Below are 23,312 nucleotides of genomic sequence, written 5' to 3'. Positions count from 1 at the left end.
TGTAGTTTTCACAAAATGAAGGATTTAATACACATATATACATTTTAACTCCAATAACAATCTCCCCGGCATTCTTCCCAAATGTGTTGATAACACTTATGATATAAACATGAAAAGCAGTAACAGCTTATTACTTCCAATCAGCTTTTTATTTCCTCCTTGACTACAAACATTTCTCTCAGCATAATCCAGAGCAAGGTTATCCTACACTAGTGTTTGACATGTTCCTGTCAAATGTTCCTGACATAATGGGCGACGACACATTTGCTGTTAGCCCACACCAAGTCCCAAGTGAAACCCTAAAAAATGCATAAGCTTTTAGAATGGGACATGGAAGATATTCTTCACTAGCACTTGGTCACATTTGTATTCATCTCAGTTGAAAAGGACCCCTCATGAAAACCTAAGCTTTAAAACAGGAGCTTGAAAACACACTAGCAAAATGATAGGCAATGTGGCAATTCTAGACAGTGCACTTGAAAGAACAGTATTGATTTTTTTTTTTTTTCCTGAAGGATGATAGGTATAGAATCAAGCTTAAAATCAGGAATAAAACAGAAGAATATTAAAGTTATATTTTATTTATTCTTCTTTGGTAAACTATACTGTCTCTGTAAAGCACCTAACATATGGTCAGTTTCATAGTCCCGTGGCACCACATAAAGTTCTTCAGACACCTTCCAAAGTCAGAGCAGATACTGGAATGAGTCCTACAAGTGCAGCCCAAGCACCTTGGGCACGCAGGGGGCAGCTCTCTTCCCACCCATCAGCTGCATCATGGGCTTCTAAACCTAGGCTGCATTGTTCTCCTCTGCCTTTTCCCAAGAATAGTCATATCCAAAGCCCAACATCACATCCACTCTGGGAGCAACCCCACTCTTGAAGGGAAGTGCAGGACTCACCTTCAGCATAGAGACTGACCAGTGTAATTACACTGGGATATTTTCCTGAAATAAACAAACAAAACTGCCTTCCCTTGAAAACAGAGCACATGTGACTTGTACAAACAGGTATGTTGGTACAGGAAACAACAAGAAGAACAATAACTTATTGATAGTTCAAGATGTGAAAAGTCCTAGATATATGCTTTGCAAACATAGAAAAAGTTTCAATCTTATCTTATATAATGAATTATTGTGTATTGTTTGAAATTCATATAAGTCCTTTTGTTAATGTTAAACCCACGTGAGTCTTTCTCTTATTAGAGTATAAGACTTTGCACCTTTTCTTTTATGCTATTAGTTCAAAGAATATGTAAAAAAAGGCTTTACATAAGCTACCATCTTGTCTTTAATCTAGATTTGCATAGATGTTGTTATTTTCTCTGTGTCTCTTACCTTTTACTTGTATGATACAGACAGATACTAAATCCTAAGTCTACAACCAGTCAGAGTCCCATCCTGTTTTGTAAGACACAGACCACTCCGGCAGATGGATTATCACTGCGCATTAACCTGCTTCCGCAGCCCAGCTCCTCTGCTGCAGGACCATCTCTGAAGTGTGCTGGCAGACTTGCTCCTCTCAAGGCTCCTGTAGCCTGCTTCAGTCAGGCATATTCCTCCAGCTAGTCCACACCACTTTGACTCAATCAGGTTAGAAAACCCTACAAAAACCAAGTAAATAATGACAAATACTTAAGTGCATCTTTCATCACCTCAGACGGATGCGGATGCCATCAAGCATCTGATCAGTCAAGGACATTCAAAAAGTTCCTTCACATTCACACTGGCTGTATAATTACACTATTAAGCTTCCTGAGCCACAAGAACCCTTGAACATTACATTCCAAGTGAATTTTGGAACCCACTTTGTTAAGTTTCTTCTATATTAGAAGGCTAGTAAAAATTACCCCTCTTGAGCACTCTGTTTCAAGTTTTTGCAAGTGTCTCCCCTGCTGCAGCTTAAAAAAAAAATTTAAAAATCAGGTATTCAAATTTTGAATGCCATAACTGAAGAGTGATAGTAAAGGGGGATGTCAAAGTTGCACATTACTGTAATTGAATATTTAAACCTAAACTTTTAAAATTCAAGTATGTATTTGAATATGAAATTTATATTAATTAAAACTGTCAAGAAGCACAGAGGTACAACTTTTCTCCAAAGTTTTTGGTTTTTATGAGAGTAAGATAGGTTGTAATATTATATCCAACAGCAGCCTCAAGAGAATTTTATGAAAAATTCTGTTTACAAAGACTACACTATAACTGGACCATCAGAATTTTCCTCCACTCACATCTTTTGAGCATCTCCATAAGACAATACCAACAGTGCTTCTGACCCCTCGATGCAGAAATTTCATTTCAACAGTTAAAGTCACACAACAGGACTCAGTTCATAATGTCTTATACTCACAAGCACAAAAAAAGGGAACAAAACCAGATTTGTCCTATTATACATGAGCATTCTTAAAATAGAAAGGATTAATTTTGAGGTTTCAGGCAGCATTCCTAGACTAACCTCATGTTAGACAGTTCGTTCATATTTTGTTGAATTGTCTTTTAGAGAAACAGCATTTAAACCTAGAATGAAACATGTTGGCAAAATTTTGATGTACATGGATTCTGCTAGAGATTCAAAACTTCGGCCATTTGAGAATGATGAAAGCTTACAAATATGGGGTTTTCTTGGTACAAGAGAAACATGTTGAAAAAAGAGTAGTGCTGATATATGGCAATTTTTAGAATTAACAATCACCAAATCTGCATGCATCCATGCCAAACACTGCTTTAACAACTGAGTTCAACAGACTCTTCATAGAAGCTTTTCTAAAAAGGAGAACCTAAATTACTAAAACCTGGGTAATCCTTATCTTTTGAGTTCAAATGCTTGAGCAGACCACAGAACTCTGAAAGGTGACAATGAGTATCAAGAGCAGATTTTACATTTCTTTTGCCCTCTCAGCCTAAGCTTGCAATTTATGTTTGAAAGATAATGCCTTCAAATTACTAGTTTCTGCAAATGTGAGGAAACTTGAGCACCAAATTACAGGTGGAAGTTTTCTGAACCAAGGATTACAGAGTGATTAATGCAGCCTGTAAACCAGAGTCCTGTTTTCTCTCAGTGCTTTTAAAATCTGTGTCTATCTTGATACAGCTGAGGACTTTGAAGGCCAGTGTTCTAAGTCCTGCATGCACTTTCCACAAGAATTATGTTTCAATTAATTTCTCCTGAATGTGTTGTCACATTTTTAGGAACTCGGTTCTCACTGAACTGCTATTTCCAGAGCAACAGTGTCTAAAAAAGTCTAAAGAGACATCCTTCAAGTCTGAAGAACATCCATGCTACAAAAAGGGCTCCTCTCCATATGTTGTCAGTGCTCCCACCTCTCATTATGCACACTTAGCACCCTCAAAAATACTAATTGAGCATGAACAGGATGTTTTAGACAGTCAAAACCACACATTCACACAGCAGCCACTGTGAACTTTATTAAGAAAATAAGTGTTTGCCAATTAAACTGCAACGACTTCACTGACTTTCCCATTTACTTGTAGATTATCAGTTCTTTCATAACGGCTGTGGAAATAATTTATTGCCAGGTAAATGCCCAATCCCTGGCTCTGTATGGTCTGCCCAGAACCCTGTCAGCTTTACCATGAAAGGTCTATATACACCTTTGCAAAATGCAAAGTCAACAACACATCTTTCATTCAAGCAACAAAGTCATTTTTGAGGCAGATGTCACGCTAGCCAAATAGCAAAGCCACCTTTACATTAAGCAATCCATTCTATCATGACAGTTCCACAGATGAAATGTAATTTTTAAGAAAAACAATCCATAAGATATCAGTCACAAATTCTCTTCAGTTAAAACTGTTTAGTCAAGAATTATTTCTCAGGCAGGAGAGGCTGAGCTACAAAGAAACACAGCATGGTGATTTATCCTCATGAGAATGTCCTGTTGCCAATGCATCTGCTTTTGCCTCCTTTGCTTTTTATTACTCTGTGTAGTCCTGTGCAGTAAAGTCAGAAAAAGGCTTCTTCATTCATCTGGAGTCAGATTTATATCCAACCCTCTAAATAACTCGCACCACTGTCTATACAAATCTCTGAAAAGTAGTTCTCCATTCCTAGGTAATCCAACCATCGTAAAGATATTTTCCAATGTCTTCAACTCCAGAAGTTGTTTTAATTCCTTTCTCATCTTGTAGCCATGTAGCAGGATAGCATTGTCATGGGCTATGTATAGTAGGATTTAATCCTTATGAATAGCTTCAGTAGATGGCCCGAGGATTTTTAGTACTGTAGTAGGCTTCACATGCAGCTACATAAGCAGATTCTGGGAAGAAATCATCATGGTATTCTGCTAAAAACCTGAGAAGAAAGTACATAAAAAAATAAGAACAGAATATGAAACATTTAAGAGAAAAGCTTTTTTCAAATTGATTTTTAAGCTCAGCAAAAACACAGCCTGGGAATTAAGAATTATTACTCTTCGAAATTTGGCATATAAAGGATTTGCCCTATTTTTTACAAGTTTCACATAGTGAGAAACAGCCTTCCTCTAGCATTCTGAAATTCAAGCAGCATTAAAAAAAATTCCACAAGCTCAATAACAAAACAAGAAACAAAATCTGAAAGTTAAAGCTATACTCAGAAAAAGAATTCAAAGAACTAGCACAGAAGGAAAAAGAAGAGCTCTTGCTGCAACTTCTGTAACTTACCTGCTGAGCACACTACTATAATTTATGCCCAAACCAGTATCCTCAGTTATCACTTTGTCAGTATCTTATACAAATAGCCAGGAGCCATTAAGTCAAACTATATCTTTTAAGGCAAGTAAAGCTATGATTTTTCCATATGTTTCATGTGCCTTTAGGGTCTCCATCTTTCAGAAGCACGTGATTTAAATATGGGTTTCAATGACAAAACACATCACTCACAAATTCAGTTTCTTAATTTCTTACTTCTGCAAAATGGTCTGCAAATACTATTCAAACCACCAAGCACCCAATATTTTCTAATGTTTTCCTGCTCTGCTAACATACAACTGTTTCTTTGGTTTAGGACTGAAAATGAAAATAAACAGTGCTGCTACAAACACCAGTAACAAACAGCTAAAATTACTATAAGGGCTCTGCTCCTTCCTTGGATTTCAAAGACACTGGGTATATAAATGGGGGCAAAGGGGCAAAATGGTTATTAAACTCAGGATTACACTCAAGCTGTACTTCAGAAAAAAACACAGACCTTCAAAATATCTGGATATTAAAGATCAGCATCAATAAACATGGCAAAAGTGTTTTAAGAGTAGGAAGCAAAAGAAACAACAGAAAACAACATCATTTACAGAATCTGTGTTCTCACAAGAAACAGTGGCTGGTGTGACGACTTCACTATTGGAAGCTGAAGAAAATACCAGTTTTGCATAGCAAATACTATGGACATAGAAAGTCCAAAAAAAAAAAAATGTTCCTGTGAATGGCATAAAAACTACAGGCATTCTCCAACCTTACTCACTGCTGTACTGCTTGAACTAGGCATGTTCTTTGATCTGAACAGAGCCAAAGCATCAAAGAGTACTGGCAAGATCCTCTAAAGAAAGCACTTTAAATTTAATAAGAAATATATTAATTGCCCAGAGCTCACAGAAAATGGTTACAGTACAAAACTGCAGATAAATGAAAAAGGGTTGATTTTCCCCCAGTCCTTGCACTTGAACACAGGCATCAAGCAAGTGTTAAACTGGAGGAAGAACCAGTTACACCCTACTAATTCTAGAAAAAGCACTGAGAAATAGAAACTTTTAGAAGAAATCAATCTTTTTTGGTGTCACCATTAATTTAAAAGGCACATTGTCAACTTCTTCCATACTTCCTCATTTCACAGCAGCTCTGCAATTAACAGTATATAGAGGGACCTAAATAGCTTCTGATGCAAAATGTTTCAAACCATTAAAAAAAGAACACTCAAAATTATAGCAATTTAGAAGCTAATAAAATACCCAAGTCATCAACTGCTATGACCTCTGACTTCAGTTAGCTATAAATCACTTTCTAGGATGAGGGTTGGTATGAAGCAAGTGTGGAAAAGCCAAAAACTTAAAGAGACTTCAACCTAACTTTGAATGTACTAAGATTGTATATGGTTAAGATGAGCCACAAGTGGTATTTAATAATTCTTCATTAACACACATTAATGACTCCAAGACATTAAAAAATTACAGGGGCTGATGAAAATCTTAGTATCTTTGGATAACATCCAGTAAAACACAGTACTAAGAGCTAGATCATACAAGGAAACGTGTTTTAAAAGAATCTTCAGAGGGCATTTGGGTAGCTGACAGTTCCAAGGATTTGAATGGCAAGTAATGGAAAACAGGTTCACTTTCTCTTACAAATTAACTGACTTTTGCTTAAACCATCAGTCATACATGCCAGTTTGGTGCATGCTCAAGTGAGAGCTGGTACAGATGAGAAATTTTAACTGAGATGGTGTGCCACAGCTACAATGCAAAAAAAAAGGCACACAGTGAAACATAGATCTCCCTGTTCTTCATGTAACAGTTGTGAAAAGCAAAATACCCCAGAGCTAGCAAACACAACTTATTTTCTGCAGAGAAGTAGGAGAAAACTACTGAAGGAATGCAGTCGGCCTCTGTCCTAATCCCTTCTATACCAGCATACAAAGAGCAGGGGCCCTTCTGAAGCTGCTATTCAAAATATATCAGAGCGCAGAACACTGGCACAGAAATATTAGGAGTCTAAGACTTTTGCCTACCAGATATTTCACTATTGCTTTGCTCTTGGACAAGCTAAAGCAGCATCAAGATCAATTACACTGTTACCTGAAAGTTATGAGCCAAGATTAAAAGACAGAGGGAGCTGTAATTAGCAGACAATGTTCAGCAATAGATAGAAAGCATATTGCTATCAAGCTATTCAGAAATTGTTTCATTATTTTTAACTTGCAGATCTGATCCATTCAGTCACTTGTTGCATTTTCAAAAAGACTTGTTGTCTTTTTCATTTTTACACTTTTTATGGAGTTCATATGCATACATCTACACAGTGGGACTGCTGATGAGCAACCAAGTTCTGGGATGCACAGTCCACACTGACTTGAGACTGCATGCATTTTTCATCATTAATGTCCTCAAAAATAAATTAATGCTTTATACTCATGCTTAGAGCACAGAGGTAACATGGCACAATGCAGTTAATTTCCCCCCTGCCACAGGTTCCTAGAAGGGCAACACTTCAGAAAAATCTAGAGGGAATGGAGACAAGGAAAAAAGATGTGGGCAGCTTAGGAATTCTTCAAGCTATGTTCTGATCTTCACGTGTTGGTGTTTTTAAGCAAGCAATAGCCTCACAAATACACTACCATCTGACTGACTTATACAGGTAGATCTACCAAAAAGAAGAGTGAATTATGACTATAGCCATTAGAAGGCCATTTGACACATGTCATGAACATATTTCAACAAGAATCACTGAAACAGTATGAGTTTTAAGAGCATACTCTGGTGGGCCTTGTCTTGACACCACCAACAGAATTTATTACTGGAAGTCTCTGAATTAAGAAAAATAATTCTTTTAAATGTCAGCTACCATCACATGAATAAACTTAGGAACAGCCTAGAAAGTGTGAAAATGACAAAGAAAAGAAAACCTTAGTTTTTAGAAAGATATCCTCAAGTATAAGAAGATAGAGTCCAAAGGAAAAGTTTCCAGGAAGGTGACCTTACACACTTCTGCTACAGAATTTTAAAAGATAAGCACATGCTTTGATGAGATTGGTGACCTGTTTGAAAGGCTACTGTAATGATCTATCTAAATTTGCTAGAAGACCATTATGAGTCCTAACTCTGAGTCACTTCATCAAAAGAAATGTCATTTGCAGATTAAGAAGTGACCTCATCTCTGGCACTACTACTCTAGGTTCACACAAAAACATATGCCACCATCTGACCCTCACCCCTCCCCAGTTTATAGGCCTGTCTCCATCTGGAAAGCTGTTCAGGGCAAAAGATTACAAAGTCCATCATAACCCCACTGCAGTCAACAGAAGAAGTGAAGTTTTAGGTGTTTATTGTAATACCTAATGGCTCAAGAACCATCCTAAAGGAGTAAACTGGCCTGTTTTGTTGACTGGACTCTTGTCACTCATTGATATATAGAAACTCAGATAATATTCCTTGGCCTTTTATGAGGATGTGTGGAGAACCCTGAAGATGCCAAGCTACCATCATAACATTTCCAAGAATCAGATTGAGTAAGAATAAATTTCTCCCAAAGATCTTTTGAGAAAACAGTCTGACAAGAGCTCAATACAGGAGTGCTTGGTTTGTCTTGAGGATGAAACTCCTGTGACCAGGCCAATACAGGTAACTAGAGCTGCCTTCTAAAAAAGCTACCATAACACATTTCAAGTACTAACTTTAGAGGTTAAAGTATTAACCTCTAAATTTAGATACATGATCCAAACCTCCTATTAGGGTTGATCTAATAAAAGACTAGCAATAGGCTAGCAATATGCTCATTCAAATTCCCAGGCACCTGATGATTTGGAAAGCAGAAGGAATAAAAACAATCCACATGCTGAGTTTCAGAAGCAGTTTTTGGCAATGTAACAAAACCTTAGTCAAGGACAATAAGCACCAACAAGCACATTCTGCAGACCAAGCAGCCAACAAAGCCCACTGAAAGTAAGAACCTGCACAATACCAGATACTCACTAGAAGAAGCATTCTACCTAAAGGTGCCAAAAGTTTGAGAGGGCCCAAAATGGTGATTACCTTTCTACCCAACTGTGCAAAGAAATTTCCTTCAGTTCAAAGTGTTTCAAAACTAGGAAAAAAATGTTGCTTTGCATGTTTGTGCACTCTAAATCTATGTCTCCATTTATATTCAGACTCTTGATTTTCTCACATTTAGGTTTCAATTCCATTAAGTTTTCCAGTGTATAACCAAATCATAACCAAGTAACTGGTTAATCTAAAAAATTGAGAGAAAAAAAAACAGTATAGTTCAATAATATTAACCAGTTAATAATACAATGTAAGAAACACTGGCACAATTGCATTCTTTTCCATCTTTCAAAATGTGATTTTTAATTACTTGCCCATTTGCAGCTGAAGTCACAATGACTCACAATGAGCAGGAACTCTTATCACAAACCAACTTCACCTAACTAAAGATGGCTTCTAATCCATTCACCATTTGGAATGCTTAATTTTTTCATTCTCAGACACAAACTCTCATAATTGTACACTAGCACAGACTAGTGGCGAAAATTCACCACTGCAGTTATATATAATGAAATTATTACACTCAAAATGAGCTGTCAGCACTAGAGATCTATTTCTTAAGGTTACTTGAAACAACTTGTCATCTTTGTATATACACATTTTATTATTAACAGTCCTCTGATTTGGCTTTCTTCTCAGAAAAACTCAACAGAATCAAAATATTTTTCTACTGATGGAGTAGAGTGGCACAACAGATACAAGCGGATTTTCAGGGGGAAAAAATAGAGAACTAAGCTTAAAGGAAATACTGAGTTTGAAATACCTGTGGGTTTTTAATAAAACTAAAATATTTGACCACTAGCTCTCCATAATCTGAAATAATACACTGGCCTCATCTGGATAAAAACTTACTAGAAATTTTAGAAGCAATATTTTAGAAATGTTTTCTCACTTATTCTTTTTATTTCATCAAAGTCAAAATATTTGTCTATGCCTTTCTGTACCACTTCTTTTAGCCTTTTTTCCTGAAATGTGAATGACATTCTCTGAAATTACCTCAGTGAAGATGGGTCTTGCTCTTGTAAAAACAGACATACTATATCCTCCTAATTGTTAAGTAGCTTCTATTGGTTAACAGACTTGGGAGGAGGCCTCTGACTCCAAAACAGTTTTCCAGCCAAGGTTGTGTGCAAATTAACAGAAACAGAAAACACAAATGGGCAGCTTCCTGCCAGTCATTTCTCATCACTAAAGGAACCTTTGGAGGCATGTTGGGCACTTTACAATGCCAGGAAATTGTAAAATAGAGCACATGCAGCATTTTATTTCAAAAGCAGCTAAAATAATGGAATTAGTTTAAAGCTAATACTTCCTCTTACTTTAAAGCTATTAACAGGCAAGAAGATTTAATCAGGGGTCTTTCACTAGTCCAATTACCAGTTAGCACAGTAAGCTCCAGTTGAAGCATTAGCACCTGCTGCTTGGTCCTAAAGACTAAATGCGCACTAAGTGAAAATCAGTGAAAAGAACTGGTGAGTCTATTTTTAGACTGCAAGTACAATGAATTATTTCAGAAGTAAATAATTTAAGATCCAAATTTTTGTACTTAATTTGAGAATCTGATTTCCTTCTGCAAATTCTATTATTGAGAAATAAACTTCTCTGTTCTCCATGAAGAAACTTTTATTTTGCACACTTGTAGAAAGCTGGACTAAGCAGAGGGTAGAGTTTCTACTTAACAAGAAAGTCAAAAAGATGCATTTCATATATTCCTGAAAAATAAATGTTGTCTGGGAACTTGAGAAAAATGTTGTCTAGCAGCAGTCTGAGGGTGTGACTGGAAAATATTATCCATGGAGTATCTCAAAGCTAATTTAATGCATCTATCATGTACTAAGTAAATTCAAGACAACAAGCTTCCAGAAAAAGTATTACATTACATAAGTCTCAGTTTATCAGCCCACAGGAGATTAAAAGCATAAAAGGTAAACTATAAATTTTAGCCACAAAATCATAATTCAAAATTTAATCAGTACCCATGCAAGAACTAAATCAGTTGTGCACTGCATGGAAGTTTTAAGAACACAAACTACTAATGCTTGGACTACTCTACTAGACATCAAAGAAGATTCAGGAGTAGTTTAATTAATGAAACCAGACCCATCAATCCTTTGTCGTTCGTTAAGCGAAATAAAGGAGAGTACTTCAACTTCACACTCAAGAGCAGTTCACAGAAAAAAAAAAAAAAAAAAAAAAAAAATTAAGTAGTTCTAAGTAAACTGGCTGCTATTACCTAATGCATGTAGATGTTGTAGGGAAGTTCTTACTGTTCAAAAGTTAAGCTAGAACAGAACTGATATAAAATATTTATAATAAACATCCATTAATCCTTTAATTCCCAAAAACGAAAAGACAATGTGAAAATTGAAGAACTACTACTGATGCCTAAAGATTTTTAGCTTTTTGTATTTTTCATGCATTTATAGCTTTGTAGATTGATAGAGCATGGCTGTAGTTTCTAGCATTTTTCCTACCTTTCTTCCCTAAATTTAGTAATGATAAGCTAACCTTATAAATACTGTTTAGTCTCACTCCAAGAAGAGAACCAACTACATAGACATTCTGTTTTCCCCAGAATCTGGACCAGACATAAAAAAGTGGGTAAAAGAAACCTCTGCTTTCAGTGGGGCAGGACCCCAGGGATTATTACCTAACCAACTAATCTTTTAATTGGACAGTAAGTGGTAACTATACTAATTGACTGATTTTATAAAAATTGTGGAATTACTATACCACATGTGTTTTTCGCCATATTGTGTACCTGAAAGCTTTCAAGTAAAGATAAAAATCAAGCATAACCAAGTGTCTAGAAAATAATTGTTTGACCACTTTCAATAACAAGTAGCATGAAGAAATAAATACCCAAATGAAAAACTTTTCAAAGCATCATGTGAATAAATGTTGAGTATCTAATAATTTGCACTGGTTTCTGTTGCCCAGTAGCATAGCTGACAAGGAAAGCAGACTAAGATAAGTATTTATTACAAAGCTGCTAAGATCAAATGCTTCCTACAGTAGTAACTGTAACTTTGAAGCTTTCTTGACACTGTCAAAAAAGAAATTTCATGCTTGAAAAAACACAGCCTTCAAATATTTTGCTATAACAGATATGTGATATCCACATTATGCTTGCCTTGTGGGGCTCATTTTGGTTTAATTATAGCCTGGCCTCAAAGACTGAAGCATACTTCCAGTAAAGTGTTTTCTGAAAGAAATGCAGGTTGTGTATTTATTTGGAGGACTCTCCACCACAACACAAAGCCATGGAAAGGGGGAACTACTGAGAGATTTGCTTCAAAAGCACAGTTCTGTGTCCCCTAAAAATGCTGATGTGGAAACATAATTTTTATTTCCACTTATAGATGACTATACATTTCAACGAAATGCACAGATGGAAAAGTAAAACACATACGGATACGAGCACTAGAAATTTCAGCTCCCTTAAGCAACCCTCTCCCAATAAGCAACCTTTATTTTATGGGCTGTAGGGGACATGTTTCTCCTTTCATCTATTCTACTCCATTAAAGATTATCCATAGAATGGATATGAAAACATGGTATTAAAGGCACTAAAGAACAGAAATCTGCTCTGATCAACACAGAAGAATCTGAACAGTCAAAAGTATGATAAAAACTGATCTGATCCACAGTGAGTTAAGCTTCGTAGGAAATATTTACTTCAAGCAAAAACAGTCTTCCAACAATGAGCTCTAATTCTGTCCTGTTTAATTTAAACATATTTTGAATGCCAACAAGGATCTGACAAAAGAGATGCAAAATAGAATGAGTAAAACTTGACAAATAACTGATTCCAGAGAAAAACTGTGTATTGTAGAAACTTTGACACTGGAAACATCTTCTATTTTCAATAAGCAATTAAAGTAAAAGCGATTTAAAGCTTTCATCTTCCAGTTCTCTAGTGCAAGTTTTTTTTTTTGCTGGTGTAATACTATGTTACCTTTCCCTAAGCGGCTACTGAAGTCACTGACCAAAATTAAGTTACAGTTTCCATATCTGTTCATTACTATCCACAACAGCTTCTCCTTGAAGTTTTCCTTGGAAATTTTATTTTCCAGTGTACAGACGCAGACAACACAGTGCCAACACGAGATATCTAACCACATCCCCAATGTCATGCAGAAATACTCATTACAGTACCTGATAAACCAATCTGATCATGGTGCAGGTATGACCTTAGTGATTCCAGTGGTGAAGCTAGTGTGGTCAGACAGACTCTGTGTATCCTACAAACCACTGCACTGCATCACAGAGAAGCCTTTCTGTTCAAAGCTCAGTTAAGACAGATATTTCTTGTAAGAAATTAACATAATTAAAAACATGTTTTAAAGCACAAGTTTCTTCCCATGCTAATATTGATAAAAAAACCAATGCAGACTTTGCATTTCTACATAAAACATGCTACTTAACCAAGTCAGACTCATCATTCTATACATATCAACAAACTTTCACACTTCAGTTCTATATTAATGTGTTTATCAAAATACAGAGTAGAAAATTTTGGTTCCCTCAGATTGCTCATGTTAAAATGGTATACCAATTTTATCATAATCTTGTAGTTACAGAATATGAGTATCTTAAACCCCCTTTGCCATTCCAGGACATTTAGATCTATGTAACAATAGAAACACTGCTGTGGTACATTGTGTCATATTACCTCAGAAACATCTCGAAGTGTTTTACTAAAGCCTTTAGGTTTTTGTCAGGAAAGCACATCTTCCCCAGTATTTCTGGTAGTTTTACTGTGAATAAAAGAAATAATGTTTATACCTCTTCTTATACATGCATCTTCAAATTATTTTTATCCACTATATAGAAAATAATATAAAAATTTCTTCTCACCACAGACCCCACTTTTCCTTGCAAGATACTTTTGATCTTTCAAAGCCTTACTAAATAGGAACATGCTGATAAGGTGAATGCTGCTAGGTTAAATAATAGTGTACTAGAAGTAACACTGCTTTGCCTTTCTTCAATTAAGGCTTACATAGCCAATAAAAGATAACCAAATCTATGAATAGCCTAAAAGTTCCAAATAGATTAAAATGTACATTCCTCCAAGAATAAAAATAGATTTAATAAAGCAAACAGAAAAATCACACAGATATCAGGACTGGAAAAGAAATATAAAGCAAGTTTGACTGAGCAGAGAATTTTGCATTAGTTTACCAAACATCCTCAGCAAATGTTGAGATCCATAGATATATGAGGGAGGTGGTGGTTGATCACTTGGTGGATAATTCTCTGGCATCAATTTCCAGGACAAAACCTACAGATAAAATATGAAAATACTGGTTATGAAAACTTTGTAACATAATAAATAATTTAGTCTGTACAGAACTTCAAATTCAACTATTAAATAAGTAATACCAACAAAATCTTTTCTTACATAGCCCTGCTCTGAGGCCCACAAAACTTTTAATCCTTGAATGTAGGACAGTAACATCAAAATCTGTTACCTCATTCAATTCGTTGTTTCTTCTACCTTCAAAGCCAGTAAACACCGTGCTCCCTTCCTTGCTAGGAGTCAAAGTTATAGGTGAAGACGACCCACTATGGACAGGGGTTTCTTCAAAACAAAAGGAAAAACAAAAGAAGTAATAAAAATTTTACTACTTGTAAATTACTACTTGGAACTATAAGCCATTAAATGCATCTAAGGCCTGCTGCTAAAATGTTTGAAGTCTGCAACACTAAAATTCAATAAAGGTTTTCCTCAAATAGACTCTCAGAAAAGCAGCTTATTGCATTCTGTGGAAAAATAAACCAAAGTACTAACAATATTGATTTGTATTTCTCTCTTTGGTAATAAGGCCTCAGAGTTAAAGAACTGATACAAAAAGTATGACTTTTTGCATCAATGACTTCCCATTTCTTTCAAAGAGTTTGCAGTCCATACAGCACTAAAAGAAGAGCAGAACTTTATGCTTTGTTTAGACCCACAATGTAAAAAGAAAAACCTACTTTTTTCCAGGTGTAAGAAGAGCTTTGGCATAGAAGCTGGGGTCTCGAGGTGCCGCCGTTTGGGCTGTGGGGACGCGCTGCTCTCAGATAACCTGTCGCAGTTGGAGCTGTGGCGCGTCGAGCGCCTCAGCGACTGCAGGATTTCGGGCTCAGCTTTTCGCCTCTTCGGCGTGGCCGGCTCCCCTGTGGTGGGCTGGCTGTCAGTCGACTGAGGTGTGGGTGGATTCAGCAGAGGAGGGCTTGGGGAAAGCTCCTCCTGATTTCTAGGAAATTAAGGCAGGTTTATAGAATTGAAGAGGTCAGGGGTGTCACCACAAAATAAATTATTCTAGTTTCACAGATCTTATTGAACACTTGATCAGATAAGACAGCCTCCTCCAAATAACTATTAAATACAATCTTCCAGAAGTATACTTATCTTCAAATTAAAGCTAAATGAAAGAAATACCACATTCTCCTACCTTCTCAGATAAGGAGTATTAAACTTCTTATATCTAACCTACCTGTTAGTATTTGTTGAGTTTTCCTTGATAGGAAGAAAGAATTTTGATGAAGTCACCTTCTTAAATTGAGCTTGTTCATAAGGATAGAGCAAAATTAAGGGAAGTGTGAAGTCAAAGGTTATTCTCAGCCCATCCACCATCTCTTTACATAGCTCGACACTAGAGGGGAAAAAATTATGAATTTCAAAGTTGCATGGCACTGTTTTTCAGCATAGTTGCACAAAATTGCTCTTTAATACAGTCCATTAACATCGTAACTACAATATGCTGATTCAATCACTAAGTAATGATAAGCAATTAAAAACACTTTAAAAGACTGTGATTGCTCTTGTTAACTTCAGAAATACAAGTCTTTTTAAAAGGTCTGCTTCGTAACTTCAAACAAAATCATACAACTGCTCTGTTGTATTACACTATTCACTAAACTAATAAAATCTACCGTTGAGTAAATAGTCAGATGTTTTTAAGGTAGGCATTATTTTGGTTTTCCAAGTTCACTGTGCTGAAAAAAGAAACACCAGCCATAAAAAGTAAGTACTAAACAGACTGAATTTCTGTCTAAAACACATAAGCAGAATTTGACCTATAGCCACTAAGATGCAGTTAAAGCTGTGCTCAAGAGATAGCCAGTGAACCAACAAAACCAGATAAATTTGCATGCGAGAGCAGTTTCCAATGGTCTGCTCTGACATTTGGAGGCTACCAGGAATTTCAGTTTCAGGTCTGTGTGAAAGACTTAGAAGGTCAGGTGATGAGTACGCAAGCTATTACAAGAACCAAGAACACAGAGTGTAGCACATCTGCAATACCTCTCACCTTTGTGAAGGTCTTCCCCTCTCATGTTTCAAGTGTGTATGTGTATGGTAACAATTTGGTTCTGCCATAATGATACATGTTTGAAATTCCAAACCTCCAATATTTCATACCACCTACTGAAACTACTGCACATTAATTGGGTCAGGGGACCATCATGTACAGAAATTCTATAAATCTAAGACGGTCAATAACCTTCAGTGTTAGAGCAGTGAGGCAAATACAACGAAGATGTCAGCTGAATCTCTCCTACTTAATGATCACTGAAACTGTACCCATTATTTTTTTTTTTACTAAAGCACTGTTTTTATTGAGGAAGTGACTTAAACATAAACATGTAAAAATCATGTGGGTAAAATCTTCTGTTCATATTTCTGGTATTTTATCTAACCTTTTGTTTGGAAGATTATACTACAAAGAAGGAAAAGTGTCAATCTGTCAAAGAATGAATAACACCAACATAAAACAAAGACACTCAGGCTAAAATATTGCAAGGAATAGCATAATTACACACCATTGACTGTAACACTAACACAAGTCAGTATTTCTCTTTGATAAAATAACAAGATTTTTGCCCATTGTACTTAGACAGAAGCAGTCTCAACTACTATCAAAAATATTTAACATAAGATAAAAAAAAATCTAAATAATCAAAAGCTACCACACTGCAAACATGTATTGTCAATGCATTTGTAACATGGTAGAAAAACACACAGCTTGAATGAGAAAACAGACCAAGACAAATTACAAATCTTGATTCGTTGAGTTACCAGTTTTCCTACATACTGACTCTAGGATTTAAGATCATATAGCCATTTAAAACAAACAAACAACTTGCACTTGAAATTCTTTATCAGTGTTTGCATAAAATTTTTATTCTTTTTAAAACTTGAACCTGTTCAAGTTCATCTAAGCATGGTGTTCGTGTATCAGATATTAAATTCTTCATATTGACAACACATTCTTCCAAACAGATCTCAATATTTATAAGAACTTAGATGATAAAACAGGATATTGATACTTTTGCATAATGACTTTTCAGAGGATTGGGACTCTCTCTGATAAACAAATTATCAGTGTTACTCTGCTATAGTTATCTGTCAAATACTTTGAGCCCCGTAAACAGACATACATTATGGCATAAGCTCACAGAAACGAACAGCCATAAAACAGAACACAGAATGCAAGGTCATTCTTCTTGTGACAACAGCAGTGGACTAAAGATTACTTACTTCTTCTCTGGTGGCACATAATGAAGATTCATATTAGCATGTGGAGTCATCTGATGGTGCCGAGACCTTTCATTGGCTGAAAAGGCAGCATTAATTGCAAAGTGTTTTACATATGACTCCAAGATGGTTATTATATTTGTCTGGCAAGGAAGCTTCACTAGCTGAAAAGAAAGAAAAAAATTTAATGTCTTATATAAACAATAAGTTGTAATGTACCAATTAATTTAAATAAAAATAAATTAAATATCTCATGCATAAAGCAAATTCAAGGCTGAATAATTTCAACCCTTAAACTGCATTTTTTATCAACATCAGGAGAAACAAGAAACATGGTCAGATTAACAAGTCTGCTGCATTTCCAGCTTTCAAAAGCAATCTGCATTCTAAAGCACAATCAGGAACCAGAATACTATGCTGTTAAATATGACAAACCACTGTTATAGCTACAGAGAAGCCTACTTCCTACACTCTTTGTATTCTACCTTGCCCTGTCTGAGCTCAACATGAAGCTAAAAAGGTGAAGTTAAAAACCTCCAGGAGTTGTAGAAACAAAAACTATTTTTGACACTCTTCTCACACCATATGCACATTAGAGTCCCAACTCTTATTTTATACCCTTTTTCTTCTATTAATATAGTAGCAGTCTTCCTCAAGCTTCTTTTTCAAGACTTCAGGAATTTCTATGCTTATTGCTCTTTCTTCCATGTCCCTTTTTGTATGAGTGTCTTGTTCTTCTTTCTACAACAGATCAGTGAAAGAAAACAATATATTAGCTGTGAAAAAATAACTTCAGTAGTAAAATTACAAGTGGATAATAGCCATAATGTAAACTATTTAACAATACTGCTCTTGAAAACATCCACAAATTCATTTTTTTAAACTTTTTTCTTTAAATTTAGCGTTAGGTATTTATTCAGAAATGTTAGGTGTTGCTGCCTCAGATCACCCACAATGTAGTAGTTAAATTCTACATATCTTCAGATTGACTGTTTACTGTAGAAAATACACAGTTTTTTTCTTGGAAACAGTCCTCTCTACATTTTAATTTAAGACCAGGGTTGACATGCCTGTCTCACAGTAAAATACACGACAAACATACTGCTGCTATTAGGGTTTGTCCAACCTGCACAGACAATCAATTTTTTACAGCACCCACAAGAGTGGAAAATCTAGTTTGCTACATCTTCTCTACATAAACCTTCTGTGTAGAATGAGAGGAAAAGAAACAAATAGGTATTTTTAGCATTGTATCATATACTTCTATTAAAAAATGTAAGCACCAGGAATAAGAAAATTATGCCTTTAATTCCAGCTAAATTATCAGTTGTGGTCTACATTTCATCTACTACAATTTTTCCAGAGTTTCAAGTGCAGATGTTTAAATTCTAGTAACTTAAGGAACACACAAAAATACCATTTCTGTCCTCTCATCTATGTCACTTTCTTCACTTTTTATTTCTTCATCTGTTCCTTCATCACTGTCATCAGAAGAAGAACTACTTATAGCTGCATAAAAGAGATTTCACATATTTATTATTACATTTCAGAGGTTAAGACAAATTAGTTTGAGGCCTCAATGCAAAAAAATCCCAAAAAACAAAAAACCCAACTCACTAAAAAACCTCAATAATCTTGTTATATTTAATGAGGATGAGTAATTCTAATTTAACATGCATTATTTACAGCCCACCATAAATGTTTTAAACATGTCAGATGAGTTTATAAGAAGTATTTTTGCCTCCTGTCCAATTGAAAAACACTCACTTTTAAAAGTCTCCTGAGCACCCACATTTTCACTGGACTTTACTTCTGCACAGGGAATTAATGCAATAATCATTCAATCAAAAGGCATGAATCTGTGCAGCAGCAGTTCCCAGAGCATCAGTTAAGTGCCAGCCAATGTTCCTACTGGCTTTCTAGTCACAAAGAAAAATGCAGGAAATTAAAAATCTGGCTTGAAAGTGAAATCAGGCAGTCAGCTGACATGAAACAGACTTTTGTGTGAGGTAGACTGGGAAAAAAAAAATCTTGCTGCCCTCAAAAAAACCACAAACACTAGGAGGGAAATGTTGTGTTTCCTAACATCAAACAAAGAAAACTGAGGGCTTCTCACACCTATTAATGCTGTTTTAAGGAAAACAGCATTAAGCTCTGAAATTGCTGATTAGAACAGTTGAGTAGAAGAGATGCAAGGAGAAGCCTCTACAATACAAGAAGAAAACAGATACTCCAACTTAACAGATGCTTAGCATGATACATAGTTCTCCCTCTTCATATGACTGCCTTTGTATGTTCCAGATAAGACCATAATACTCTCATGGCAAGTGACACTATGCACTTATCCCCAGGTCAAGGCATCCCACCAGTTACCAAAGGATGAAAACAAGCTCACAGTTTTCGCTACTCTCATCATTTTCTTCAGCAGGAAGGCTTTTTAATACAGAGTCAACACCAGGCAACCTGCAGCGTCTCTTCTTTCTTCCCTTTCTTCTCCTACAGAACATAAAATGGTTCACTGACATTTGGGTAATTATTTCATTCGTTTATCCTAACTAATTATATTATATGCAAATGCATGGGAAACGTATGTTTGCACTGTTTTCATTAATTAAAGCTGAAAACATTTGGACAATGCTTATTTGAGAGTGGATACCCTAATGTCTGTGCATAACCTCACATTCATGTTCTCAAGCAGATCCTCTAGCCATGGCCAAGCAATATTAGATTATTGCCTTTGGCTCAAAATACTTCAAGTTTTCCTAAAGTATTTTGCAAGTACATTTCTTTGGGAAGATGCAGATCCAGTACATAGGCATTTTACAGCAGTAGTTAAGAATAACTGAGTTGTTAGTCTTTTAGAGTGTTAATAACAGTCCACAGGTCTCTAGCTTAGAGTAGCTCTCTAGAATGCACTGACTGTATTATGTACATATCTACCACCTACAGCATGTGCTCAGACACCAAGCGCAGTTGCAGACACCTGGATGTATTTGTCTGAATCTGAAAATGAATCTCATTTATTTTGAGGCCAAAAGGATTTCTTACATGCGAGCCACAGCCTTCCGTGCCAATTTACGCTGTAATCTGCGGTTTTCGTCTGTATCTCGAAGAACATGATCTTCAGCTGCCCATCTATCCCAGCTAAGGACAGGTCAAAAGAAAATAAAAATTAATTTGAATTGCCAATGAATTAACATACTTTAAATCTACAAAGGACTTGTTTACTGTCATTCAGAAGCAACATCTGCATCACAAGGTTTGCACTCTTCTCTGTTCACATGGCTTCAGCTCTCACATTGCCATCTAAAATTCCTCAAGCCTTGTCTTAACCTGAAACTGTATTTCTAGCACTGACACATCAATCTAAGTCAAGACACTGCTCTCACGTACTGGCCTTGATAACCAAAAAATCCAGGGCTAGGTTTAACAAAGCCTAAACTTCTATTAATGGAATCTTAGGTACCATAAGTATACGCCAAAGACAGAGGTCTCATAAGGTTTAAACTCATGTCTATCAAACTGATTCACTGAAATGTGGATACAGACCAATGTCAACATGAGCATGTATATTAAAGGCATTCACAAAAATAAAAATACTCCTGCAAACATTGGTCCTTTGATAGTCTGTGCAAAGCCTGTCTTTGCAGAATAAAACAGAAGAAATGGAAGAACTGAAATGACACATGTAGGTTCTTACCTTCTGTTCCAACCGTTAAAATGGATCAGATATTCTGGAATCTTTCTGCCTTTGTCATCTTTTCCAACAACAATATCAACAATCTGAAACAAATATTGAATAGTACATATTAAAAACCTTGAGAGAAAGTAAGCCTTTGGGTATTTAGAAAGTTCATGTACAAAGAAAGAAAGAAAAGAAAAGGCTTGATATTTTGCCAGTTAATATTGACATGAACAGAAGATAAGGATTATATGATTAAAGAACCTAGCTTTCTTGTTAGCTACTCTTAACATTGCAGACTGATCACAATCTTTGTTCTATCCTCAAAGGTGTCATGCGTTCAAGACAGACAAAGGGAGACATCAAACAGCACAGTAGCATGGTATGGATATGCAGATTCGGCTACTTCGCCTTCTTGGTCTCCTCAAGCCCCCTACGCAGGAAACACAGTTCTCTATACATAAACCTCAGAAATATTGCTCTGTTGAACACCACATACTCTCAGACACAAAACATTAAGAGGCTTTGGGAATATCTCAACCCTTTCTTTCTTCCATTTTCACAAATGTGCAATGACCAATCTGAAAGGGCCTGCACCTCAGAGGAAAAAGATGTGGTGCCTGCACTTGAGTGGCTTTCAATACATCATTAGTAGTACTTAGGCTACAGTGATGTTTTCATTTGGGTGTCCAGAATTTTAAAACTATTGATGGATTCGCAGACAGTTATGTTGTTTAGGGTACTTGACAGTAAAGAAGAAACGTACTATGCGTTTTCGTACTCAGTTGATAGTTTTACAGGGATAGCAACTACAGCTGCCCGGTTTCTTGGGTATAGAAGAAAATGTAGAAAGAAAAGGGCAGCCCAAAATATTACAGGGCAGCGGCATTCCTAATCAAAGATATTTGAGAAACACACATAGCAAACGTGCAGCAAAAAGTACTAATTTCATCAACAACCCAGTTACAACACTTCCTTTTTTATCCCTTGCTGTAACAAAAAAAAAAAAAAAACCCAGAACTCCATTTCTAAGTCAGACACAGATGATTTAGGATTGAAAAATAATCTTGTGCACCACTGACACCCTAAAACGACACTATTTACATAAAGCTCTCTCATTACTCTCACTACTCTTAAGGTTAGGCCCTAATTGAGGTTGTCACCTCTTACTGCAGACCTGTGGCCCACCGCACACGGTTTACTATCTTATTTCCGTATATTCTCCTTCACCAGCGGTACCACTTACACCTTTCTGAAACGCAGACGGGCGGGCAGTAAGCGTGGGAAAGCGTGAGGGGAAATGACTCCAGCTACGCTACCAAACGGCAGGGTGGCAGCAAGACTCCGGAGGCACCGTGCAGGTGCTCGGCCGAGCACGGGAGGCGGCAGGCGCGTCCGGCACTAGCAGAGCCGCTCGCCGTCTACCTGCCGCGACAGGCAGGCCCCGTCCCTCCGCTGCCGGCGCGGGCACGGCCCGGAGGCTCGCTAACAGCCGCCACACGCACCCGCACCCGCGGGGCTCCGTGCCGCGGGGAGAGCCCAGCCCCAGCGCGGCACCGGCCTGCGCCGCCCGCGGGGAGCAACAACCGAGGGAGGCCAGGCCCGGCGGGGACGGCACCGCCTCGCTTCGTCTCCCCGTCCCGCGGCGGCCCCGCCTGCTCCCCCCTCCCTGGGTCGGCGCCGGTTTCCCGCAACAAGTGCAGCTGCCGGCGGAGCCGCCTCCCGGCCGGGCCCGCAGCGCTTCCCGCGCCGCCTCCCGCCCGGGGGCGCGCCCGGCGGGAGCGGTAACGGGAGCGCAGCGGCCGTAACGGGAGCGGGCGGGCCCGCGCCGGCCCCGCCCCGCGCCCTCCCGCCCGCGGGGACGCGGGAGGGGGAGGCAGGAGCGCGCGCGGCCGGTCACCTTGGCATCATAGAGCACTTTGGCTTTGGTGGGGTCGGGCTCGAAGCAGAGAACTCTCTCTCCCCGGTGGAACTTAAATTTCATTCCCCGCGAGGTCATTTGTTCATCATGGCGCAAAGGAGAGGAGCCCCGCCCGCTCCCGCGGGGAGGCGCCGCGGACGGCCCGGCCCCGCCCCGCCCCCGGCTGCTGCGGTGGGGGCGGGCGGCCGGGACGGAGCGGGGATGCAGCGCCCGGCTTTCTCTGCCCTCCGCGGGGGAGCGGCGTTCGGCCCCGGGCGCTGCGGGCCGGGCCGCCCGCCCGTGCCCGCCCCGCCGGTCACGCGGGGTGCGGGAGCCGGCGGCGGGAGGGGCGGCGGCGGCGCGGGGTTCGCGTCCCGCCGGGCGGAGGGGCGGCCGCCTGCCCCGGGCCGGGGGAGTCCCTGGAGGAGGCGGCAGCTCCCGCCGTGCCTCG

The 23,312-nt window shown here is 38.0% G+C and overlaps 1 protein-coding gene across 3 annotated transcripts; it reads right to left on the bottom strand.

The window, feature by feature from the left end:
• Positions 1–23,023, bottom strand: MSL3 (MSL complex subunit 3). Of its 3 annotated transcripts, XM_021527766.3 has the most exons (13): positions 22,862–23,023; positions 20,980–21,062; positions 20,328–20,423; positions 19,675–19,775; positions 18,697–18,788; positions 17,898–18,020; positions 17,283–17,443; positions 15,238–15,396; positions 14,735–14,997; positions 14,230–14,339; positions 13,940–14,039; positions 13,428–13,512; positions 1–4,314 (listed from the first exon to the last, which is right to left on the bottom strand). In XM_021527766.3, the coding sequence occupies exons 1-13, from the start codon at positions 22,958–22,960 to the stop codon at positions 4,215–4,217; spliced, it is 1,572 nt and encodes a 523-aa protein (XP_021383441.1). In that variant the 5' UTR covers positions 22,961–23,023; the 3' UTR covers positions 1–4,214. The 3 variants fall into 3 exon arrangements, with proteins under 3 accessions (XP_021383441.1, XP_077637720.1, XP_077637719.1); XM_077781594.1 differs by lacking the exons at positions 20,328–20,423; positions 20,980–21,062; positions 22,862–23,023 and adding an exon at positions 19,047–19,198 and having other exon boundaries at positions 19,675–19,762; XM_077781593.1 differs by lacking the exons at positions 19,675–19,775; positions 20,328–20,423; positions 20,980–21,062; positions 22,862–23,023 and adding an exon at positions 19,047–19,653.
• Between the last annotated feature and the right edge of the window lie 289 nt (positions 23,024–23,312).

The sequence above is a fragment of the Lonchura striata genome, chromosome 2 (assembly GCF_046129695.1).
Source record: "Lonchura striata isolate bLonStr1 chromosome 2, bLonStr1.mat, whole genome shotgun sequence".
Lineage (NCBI taxonomy): Eukaryota > Metazoa > Chordata > Aves > Passeriformes > Estrildidae > Lonchura > Lonchura striata.
Note: the sequence above shows the minus strand (reverse complement) of the source record. Positions and strands in the feature narration are given on the sequence as shown.

Excerpts from the sequence above, each read along its gene's own strand:
- MSL3 (XM_021527766.3), bottom strand. The coding sequence starts at position 22,960 with ATGACCTCGCGGGGAATGAAATTTAAGTTCCACCGGGGAGAGAGAGTT. Across the intron at positions 18,789-19,674 it reads TGATGAGAGTAGCGAAAACT|CTATAAGTAGTTCTTCTTCT; the intron begins GTGAGCTTGTTT and ends TCTTTTATGCAG. Across the intron at positions 4,315-13,427 it reads CACTTCGAGATGTTTCTGAG|GTTTTTAGCAGAATACCATG; the intron begins GTAATATGACAC and ends CTTTCTTCTCAG.